The following is a 10,473-nucleotide window of genomic DNA, read 5'->3' on the forward strand; positions in this document are numbered from 1 at the left end:
TATTTCCCTAGTTTTAATTTCTGAGCAAACTACCTAAAGAAACATCAGTATAAGTGAGTTTCTCATCATACTGGATCAATCGTTTAACCCGTTTGTGTTCACTTCCACAAAGAACAACGGTTAAGCTGGGTTGAAAAATGACCTCGAAAGCAGATTATCCAATTCTCCGGGTCTAATCGTATCTTAAACATCTCAGCTTGTGTTATCATTATGGCCGACTATGATAACTTTGTTTTGTTGAATCATTTCTTACATGTTTTGTCATTTGGTTAGCTGCTTTGATATGTGGAAAGATGATTTTCTAGTATAAAAAATGATATATACCATCTTTAAAAAATTCTACATAAACATGATTCCACGTCTAAAATTCGAGATCTTGAGCTCGCGTGCGTGATGGTGCAATGCAACCTGAGCCGCATGATTTTTTCAGGGGTTAAGTGCACTTTTGGTCCCTTAAGTCTTGTAAAAGTCTAATTTTAGTCCCTTAAATCTGCTTTGGCCTAAATCTACCCTTGAACTTTTAATTAAGTCCAGTTTTGGTGGTTCACTGGTTTTGGACTCTCTTTTTTGCCACCGTGGATAAAATTGGCCAGTTTTAATCTACGTGGAATCATTTTTCCTCAATCAGTCCGCCATTTCTTCCTTTCCCGCTCGGCTTATCCGCTCACTTAGTGTCAGGCCCCGCCGCTAGGTGTTGGGGAAGAGTTAGGGTTACTATGCCAAACGGATAATGATCACGATCTCACAGGTGAACTCTCATAATGCTAAGTGCATAACTGATATCGAGGTGAGATGGTCCTAAGTGGACTAAACCTGTCCAAATATGTCCTTGGTGGCAAAAAAAGAGTTAAAAACCGGTTAATCATTGTTAAACCGCTACCAAGGATCAAAATTGGACTTAATTAAGAGTTTGAGGGCAGGTTTAGACCAAAACAGAGTTAGAAGACCAAAGTTAGACTTTTGCAAAACATGAGGGACCAAAAATGCACTTAACCCTTTCTTTTATTCTGAAAATCAGGTGTATCTACATATTCCAGTGACTTCCGGATCATGTATGGAACCTAAACACACCTTGACACCAGTGACATAAATCAGCATCATGTGAGAGGTCATGTACTCACGGTTACCATCACAAATAATCTGGGTACAAATACACAACTCAAAATAGGGTAGCAAAAATGAAAAAAAAACTCAACCATATAATTAAACTAAACAATAAAAAGAACAGCGGAACCGCAACAATGTTGCACATTCCTTTGCTCTGTATGAGTACATAGAAGAAGATGTAGCACCACAGATGGAACCAACGAACCCGCGAGATGATTCACCCAGGAGACTTTTCCTTTATAATCTGCAATTAAGCTCCTTAGATCCCTCCATGAAATTAAAGAAGAGCACATGGGTCTGGCCACAAACACCGACTAATCGCAATTCTGTACGTGCAAGAAACATTTTAAACCATATCCTGTACTAAGTAACCTAGTGCCATAGTTATGAGCTCCAGTTCAGGTCAAACCTCCTTGTCTCCGGAGTTGAGCCGGGGTTGCCTTCAACTCCAGACCTCTTTACCTGCAATGTTAAACACCATCTATCATGGCGAATGATGGCGAGATATTATACGCTCTATCGGTAAACTGAATTTGATCTTTGATCCCGAGGCTGATAGCACTGGCTCTGGATCCCAAACCATCCATTACTGCTTCCATTTGCCTGAAAACGAGGCATTGATGGTGTAATTAGTCCTAACAAAGAAAAAATGAGAGTTCCAGAAGGCTCTCTCTTACTCCCTCCTTCACTGTTTATTAGGCGCGCGCGTACCCCTAGGTCATCAATTTAACCTATATAATTTAAATTATATAATACAAAAATTATATCATTAGAAAATAGAACATCTTAACTTTCTAATGATATAATTTTTATAACATATAACTAATGCTAACTTGATCAAATTTACAACCTAGGGGTACGCGCGTGCCTTATAAACTGTGAGAGAGGGAGTAGTATGTAGAGGAGGAGCAGCAGCAGCATTGACCAAACCAATTGCAACACACAAACCAAAACAGCTTTAAGTGAGTTGTATGCCATCGCTTCATTAATCAAGGTGGGATATGGAAGCAATCTTGGGGGATTACATTAGTGAGTTATGACTTAAGCTAGTTTCAAACTTTTCTTAAATGCAAGGGCGCACCATCTCTAAGAAGTCAACTCTCAGAGTTAATATCAGCTGTCAGCAATTAAACACAGCGAGCGAGCTGGAAACAAACAAAATCCCCAACGGAGCGGGCGATGACATTTGAAGAAGAAGGGAAGAGGGGGCTGCTCTTATGTGCATGAAACAAAGTGGCATTGATGTATTGCTTATCTCTTCGTCATTGTTGTATGAGGATGCGCACCAGAGGCAACCGCGCGCATGGGTGCACACATAGGCCTTGCGTTTGCACCATTTAAAGGCCTAAAATTTGCAGAGTAGCAGCATATATATCTCCAAGAACCCCATAAAAACCATGGATGGCTCAACATTCAAGTCTATTCAGTACTAGTACTCCTTTTTTAGCTACGCAGTGTTCATTTGAGACACTGTGCCCAATTGAATCCCATTCAAGATCGATCACATTCAAGTTATGAAATCGATTGGGGGCCAGTCAAATTTTTATAAGCTTTCGAAGCAATTAGAAGGACACATATTGATGAGGTTCAACTGTCAACTACACGTCCAATAATAATAATTGTCATAATTACCTGACGAGTGTATCAAACTTCCTGGCATGTACACTGTCGAGATATAAAAGCTGCAGGAGGCCAGTCATTTGCAAACTTTTGGGACGTTTGAATTGCCATGATGTCTCATGTTTCAAGTAAACGCAATTTTGAAAATGAACACGCAGCGAGGACATTATCCCGCTCGTATATGCGGATTCTGTTTCGAAAACATGACAGAAAGGAAGTGTGGGGTAAGAGCTAATACTATTGGCAAGCTAAAAGCACTGGCCAACAGTTTCAATCCCAGAATAAAAAGAAGATTTCATTGATTTTGTTCATTAGGGTGTGGATGAAAGAAAAGCTCCAGGCTCTGTATTCTCCATTTAGATTGCGTATCTTGTGTGCACGAGTAGCCCTCTCACCTCGCACCTCTCTTCCACCCAGACACAGATTATTCAGCCATGCCACTCTCCAACCATGATTTCCTAGGTAATAAAATGCCTCTCCGTGTACATGCTCGCAAGAGAGAGAAGCAGAGTACCTCTCCTCACTGCTGCATTAAACAAAACCAATTGACCTCTCCTCGTCCATCTTCCCTCCCCCACTATAAATACTTGCCATCTCTTTTCCAACCACACCAACGCTCCTATCATTCCAACTCTCAGAGTTCTCTCCTTCCAGAGCATCCCCTCCCTGTCGCTGCAAGCCTCCTGCCTCTCGAACAACAGTAAGTTCCTTCCCTATACCCATCTCTAATCCCTTCCGAGTTGCAACGATCGATCGATGATACCTTTCAGCATGTATGCTAATCGACTCTTTTGATGTGTGCAGACCTGAGGATGAGCCGCAGCAACAAGAGGAGCTCATCAAAGGGCCTCGACCTGAAGCTGAACCTCTCGCTGACGACGAGAGGGGACTCCTCCAACAACAGGGCGATGGCCAACGACGAGGAGTCGTCCCCGAGCTCCTGCCTGTCTTCGGAGAACGAGCACGGCCTGCAGTGGTCCAACAGCCCCGAGGCGACGTCCATGGTGCTCGCCGCCTGCCCGCGCTGCTTCATCTACGTCATGCTCCCACAGGATGATCCTCGGTGCCCCCAGTGCAAGAGCCCCGTGCTCCTCGACTTCCTCCAGGACAATACCAGCAGCAACAACAAGAGCAGCAACGGCAGCAGGAAGAGCAGGAGGGGGTGAAAGAAGAGAACGGTCAAGAGGCAGCTCTCCTTTGGCATCAAGAAAAATGCGTTTATAATGAATGAAGTCCTAGGTCCAGTAGTTCTCTTTCGTTTGGTTGTTTCTTCAGTGTAACCATGATATGTCAGTACTAAGATCGTGAGGCTGGCATATTTCCATGTGCTAGTGCTGCGATTTCGATATATCATGGGTACACTGGGGACTATATCCCCTCTCCTGGGTTCTTCTCTAGTGGTTCTAAATGAAGTAGACTTCTTTAGGCATAGGACCAGACTTCTTCTCTTCTGTTTCTTATTTTCAAGACAACAAGAAAAGTTTACCCCTGACGTCGTCTCGAGTCAGGATGAGATAATATCATTCTAAAACGTCTACAATCTCAAGCTTCTGCGATTGCAGACCATGAGCAGCTGTGTGTGTGTGTGTGTGTGCGTGTGTTCGTTCTTTTGTGTTCAGACTTAGACAAGGTAGAATGGGGAGAGGGCAAGAAGAACAGTCAACCCAAGATTTTCTCAAAGAAATACACAGAGTCAACCCCAGAAATGAAGTGTTAGGAATTTGTCGCCACAGTTTAGTTGAACTAACCAAATTGCACTACTACTCCCACGTTGCAAAAATAATGAGGACTCTTACCTACTATCCTTGAAAAAGACATCATGTAATTAAAAAGGTGACGAAATTTCAAATCGCAAGGAGATAGAGTATTTTGAAGCGGTTGAACAGTCTACGCTGTGACGCCATGCAATGAATACCGGTTGATTTGAGCATCCATCACTCTATCTCTTGCCATTATACTTCCATCTGAATACGTGCATTGTGACGCAGAAAGCCAGCAACCTAACTTAATGCCCGTTTTGGTCAACTTTGCAGGCCGATAGATTTATGTTTACTCGACGAAGACATCTCAGGTTAAGTCCACATCATCATAACCAGATACGTAGACCAGCCATACTACTAGTTGGCTTGAATCACATCAGAAAGGGAAAAGGAAGAACAGATAGGTAATGAAAAAACATGTGCTTTATAAAGTGTTTGTACCTTAATTTGTGTTGATTGGAACGGTAAGCATGTCACTTTCATTTCATCTATCAGAGAAAAGATGGGTGTATCAGGATGTCTTCTCGTGTCGTTCAACGACAAGGCAAGAAGAGGAAATGATCCTGATGCTACAAGAGGATAGTAGATGACATTACATGGATGTGTGAGATTTTTCTGTTCTTTCCTTCTCCAGTAACTAGCAAACACATCATCCAAACAAAGTCTGACATTCCTGCAATGCAAGCAAACACTTTCTGGAAATGAGATCAGAAGGTTGTAGAACCACTTAGTGTGCACATCATAACAACCCAGTAACTTGAAACAGATAAGTAATCAACTAACCTGTATACAATCATCGAAAAATTACAACCATAAGAGTATACTAAAAACAGACAACTCCAGGCCTGAATGGATCACTGAAAATAAGGGAACTAGATAAATTAATTACAGGGAACTTTCTAAATTATGAAAATAAATTTTAATCGCAGGCCTTCCACTGTTGGGTTCAGGGATCTTCTTAACTCAAAAGAACGATCAGCATTCAGGATTCAGAAGTGACAAGCACCGGTATACATGTATTCAGATGTTCATGATGCGGAGGGTCAGACCACATACTGAAGCACAAAGAAGCTTTTCTAATGTCAGATGTGTGTTTTATTTGAGTCAATATGAGAAGAGGCAGATTATGGATCACTGTCCGAATGGGAGTAATATGGTTGAGAATGAACAATATTGAGAATGATCAGAAATAAGACAAGCAGCATTTCTGGTGTTCTTAACAATCTTTGGCTATATTTGTGGCCCGAAACAATATCCTTGGCAAATAACTGATGGTGTTACATCTGAGCCAATAGCCCAATATGTTCCGAGACCAGATGATTTAACTATTTATTACGACCAGTTAGCAGGTTAGATGTGTTCTCTTCACAAATATTTTTGGCTGTAAGACCTGCATCATCTTGACGCCTTCTTCTAATACAAAATGGCGCACACTTTAGTGTGTTTTCGAGGAAAAAAAAATCCTCTGCAACCAATGCATTAGCTGAAGAATACGCTAGAAAACAATATCGATCTTCTTGGGTACTGTTATGCCTAACTCATAGTTGTTCAAGGCCAACAGAGTCTGCATCTGCAAACGTATCTATAGCTGTGCAATGGAAGAGTTGAAGGATGCAACATTTTACTACAGGCATAAACTCCAAAAACAGGAAAAGTGAGCAATAAACATCTCCTTTGAATTTACTCTTCAAGCAGGTGCAGACTTACTGCCCTGCCCTGTTTGCTGTTGATTCTTTCCCCTTTTGTTTGGTCAGCAATTCATATTGGATACATGGATTGGATAAACAAATTCAACACTACCATGTCCTGTAACAAGATGGGGTTTCACAAATTCTGATCGGATAAGAGCATGTCTAACAGGCCCCGTATTTTTCCGCCCCGTAAAACGCGAGTAGAGGGCCCTGTATCCGGTTTTCACGGGCCGGAAACTCGGACGAGCTAGTAGAACCCGTATCCCCACCCCGTAAAACAGAATCCTCAAAACAGGGTTTTAGAGAGCAATTTGCACACCAATTTCACATCAAACATAGCACATCGAAAATATGTGATGCATAATTCATAGTTTTAACATCACAACGCGATCATAGGCAATGTTCAAGCCACGGAAGTTCCCAAATGTGATCAACCATCAACGAGTCCATCGCCACCGGCGCCACCACTCGCCGGAGACTCACCTTGAGCACGAGCTTGACACGCAGCCTTCTTCCTCGCAATGATGTCCGCCTCGGTCTCGTTCCACCACGCCAGCTGATCCTCGTCCATGCTGTCGGTGCGCATCATCATGATTTCCCTCTCCTCGGCCAAGAGCTCCTTCATGGCCTTGGCTTCTTTGGCTGCGATCATCTTCATGTCAAGCTCGGCCTTCAACTTGGCATCTTCCCGCCTTGCTTGTACCTTGGCAAGCTTCACCTCCTTCTTCTTGTCGGTGATGAGGAGCTTGGTCTCCAACGTCTTCATCGCCAATGCCTCCTTGAACTTCATGAGTTGATCCAACTTCTCCCGGAAGCTAGCTGCTTCAAGTTCTACCTTGACCCTCTCCTTGGCCTTCTTGTTGCCCTCGGGCTTGCCGGTGTTTCTCCCACTCATGTCCTCCGCTTCATCATCCATGGTGATCGAGCAGTGCCTCCTTCTTGCACTTTGGCTCGTTGTTCCGCAACTTCCACTTAGGAAGATGTTGAAGGATGGAAAAGCAATGATGAAATTGAAATTCCTTGTTCTTCGAGCCGGCCATGTCCTTGTACCGTTGTTGAGCATACTTGGGCTGCACAACAATAGTATGAGATGTTTCCACATCATCAACACATAATATGGATAGCATGTGATGTTTCCACATCATCAACACAAGGAAAACTTACATAGTCCTCCGGCACGCATCCACTAGGGGGGTTGTCGGCCACTTGATCCATGACAGCACTCCAACGAGAACAAGCCGGCTTGATGATGTTCCATCGGCCTTCAAGGGAGCGGTAGGATCTGTCCGCCATGCTCTTCGTGCGAGGTTTCAGCTGGTGGTACAGATCCTCAATGCGCTGTCAATAGCGCTTGCCGCCTTGGTCCACTCCGGTGCACGCATCCATCCCCACCTTGCTCCAAGCACGGACCAAGATGGCGTCTTCGATCTCGCTGTAGTTCGCCGTGCGTGGCTTCGGCGTCGATGAAGAACCGGCGGCAGCCGGATCAACCTCAACCACCTCCTCCTCGTCACCCTCATCCTCCTCCTCGTCATCAATCTCTTCGACGTTGCACTCCCCATCGAATGCATCGATACCGGTGTCCAAATTCACCGCAGAACCGTTGAGCATGTCCATGTAGGATGTTGTGGACTCAAGATCGAACACCTTGTCTACGTCCATGGTGGGTGGCGGCGGCGCGGGCGGCGCATCGGACGGAACGGAGGGAGGAGAGGGCGTGGCCTTGGAGGGCGGTGGAGGCGCGAGGCCGATGCGGCTGATTGCCTTTGTCCGCACCTTGGCCGGCGCGGCGCCCCTCGGCCCGGCCGCCTTGGTCTTCATCCTGCCCGCCTTCTTGGCAGTCGGCGGGGCTTCACCCGGTGAAGCTGCGGCCGGCGAAGCTGCCGCCGCCGCAGGAGCTTCGAAGAATTGCTTCGGAAACCTCTTCCTCTTCGACGGGATGGTGGCGGAGATCATGGCCGACACGACGCCGGCGTTCGGCGCACCTCCGACGGGGACATCGACCACCGCGGCCGGAGGAGATGCATCGCCGGAGGTAGGCGGCTCTTGCGGACGATCCATGGCAGCGGGATCCGGCCGGGAATGGCGCGGCGGAGGAGATCGGGTGGCGGCAGCGGCGGTTGGCTTCAGCGAAACCCTTCGCGCGCAGTGGAGTGGGCGATACCGGTTTGGCCCTCTATCCCCGCTCCCACCCCGCACAAGTAGGGGGCGACGACCCGCCCCGTAATCGAAAACAGCAAAAAACGATACGGGGGCCGTTTTTACGGGGCGTGCTAGACGGCCGGGTAGAGCCGAAACCCGTATATCGGTGGTTATTATACGGGTTTGCCCCTTTTACGGGGTCTATTAGACATGCTCTAAGGGCCTGCATAATGCCAGAATTCACAGTACTCCAACATGAAAAACTGGTTCCAATGGGGTACGGAAATCAGGGCGTGCTGGGGCTAAACCCCACAAAACGACCCACGTATCGCACAAAAAACATGCCAATTGCGACGGGAAAGAGGCCTCAAAGTCCTCAAATTAGGGTTATTGCATTGCAACAAAACAAAAGGGAAAACGAAACAACCAAAAAAGTTCAGGGAGAAACGAACGCGACCTAGACCGCCCCCTCGGATGGAGACCACGGAAGGCTACCAACGTCGAAGCGCTCGCTTCGACTCTTCAGAAAGTCGTGAGGCGGCGAGGCGCGACAAGAAGCGCCGGCCGGAGACGACGCGACGCAAGAAAAATTTCAAGTGCGGGGAGTTCAGATACTTTCAAGAAAAAAAAAGATTAGGGCATGGGCTTTGATTATCCAGAAGTTCATCGGCCCAGCGAGAGTATAGCTTTAGTGCAATTAGCCCATTCGAAAATCTGTCTAAAATTTAACCTGCCTGGTACTACCTCCGTCCTAAAATATAAGGCGCCTAATCTTTAGTTAAAAGTCAATATATTTTAAGTTTGACAAAATTTATACGTAAAAATATAAATATTCATAATACCAAATCAATATCAATAGATTCACTAGAAAGTATAGTTTCTCAAAATGTCAATTTGATATTGTAGATATCCATATTTTTGTTGTATAAATTTGGTCAAACTTAGAAGATATTGACTTTGGCTAAACCTTAGGCGCCTTACATTTTAGGACAGATGGAGTAGTTTTTTTTTCCTCTATTATATATGTTCTAGAAAAAAAGGTGTTTCCCCCATTTTTTTGAAACATGGTGCAATCCCTCGCTATAAGTGAGCATACTCGCAACCTACCCCTATAAGCACATATGACAGACTGAACCAGCACATCTTAAGATTGACGAAGTCACCACAAGAACTATGTTTTTTTACGTACTGACCTACCACAGAAAGAATATTGCCAATTAATTTTTGAAATAAATCTCGATTAATGAGATGGCGGAGAATTTTTTTTACCAAATCCTGCAGGAATCAGGTTCAACCCGCAGATGCACTACCAGTTCTGCCAGATCCAGCAGTGGATCAAGCTCAACCTGCTGGTGCGATCCCCACTCTGCCTGCTCCACCAGTTAAAGTCCCTGCCATTTTGAACTCGCCCCAGCTTCCGTCACCTGTGCTACGACTTGAGCCCAGGTGAAATGGTTTCACATGAAGAGGAAACACTTAGTTCGCCCTTGTTTCAATTGGAAGAAAAGTTACCACTACAAACACCTAGCCGCAAAAAAGTTAGCTCCTCACATCGGCTCCTCAGGCATCCAGATATATGCGTTTAGAGCATGGCCTTTTCTTCTATATTAAAATTATGCATAGAGTGACACTTGTTTCAACGGTAGACACGACATCACGCGAAACAAAATTCACATGGCTCTACCCCCTCCTGGTTAGGATTGTTGGCTTAAAAACCTGGCTAAGGCTATGTAACAAACATGGTCAATGCTAAAATCGTCATCGATGATTTTGTCTAAAAGTATATCTCGTGTTTTTTATGTTTTTTTCTAAGGTGCTAATTATTGTAAATTAAGTCATCCCAAAATCCGGTTGATCAAGTGATCAAGATGATGTATGGCCCTAAGAGCATCACTAGTAGTACCCCTAAACCCTCAAACCCTAAAAAATAACCGCTTTTTTTATAGTTTGCGGCCGAAAAAACACGTAGACTAAAACCCCTTAACCCTCGAACCCTCAAAAAAATTTAAGGTCCAACCCCTACTCCTCCTCCCAACCTGTACATTTGAGGGTTGGAGAGGCCCTACCCCTTCAACCCCTACTCCTCCACACATGCGCACGGGAGGGAAAATTCAGCCCGCCTCATCCCACGCCGCCGCCTCCAAGCACGCCGC

At 45.1% G+C, this 10,473-nt stretch overlaps 1 protein-coding gene across 1 annotated transcript; it reads left to right on the forward strand.

Annotated features, from left to right (window-relative positions):
• The first annotated feature begins 3,286 nt into the window (after nt 1-3,286).
• On the forward strand, nt 3,287-4,245 carry LOC127334764 (protein GL2-INTERACTING REPRESSOR 1). Its single transcript, XM_051361297.2, has 2 exons — nt 3,287-3,427; nt 3,532-4,245. Exon 2 carries the CDS (start codon nt 3,540-3,542, stop codon nt 3,891-3,893), a length of 354 nt encoding a protein of 117 aa, XP_051217257.1. The 5' UTR covers nt 3,287-3,427; nt 3,532-3,539; the 3' UTR covers nt 3,894-4,245.
• Nucleotides 4,246-10,473: the final 6,228 nt, after the last annotated feature.

This window comes from Lolium perenne, chromosome 2 (genome assembly GCF_019359855.2).
Source record: "Lolium perenne isolate Kyuss_39 chromosome 2, Kyuss_2.0, whole genome shotgun sequence".
Taxonomy (NCBI): domain Eukaryota; kingdom Viridiplantae; phylum Streptophyta; class Magnoliopsida; order Poales; family Poaceae; genus Lolium; species Lolium perenne.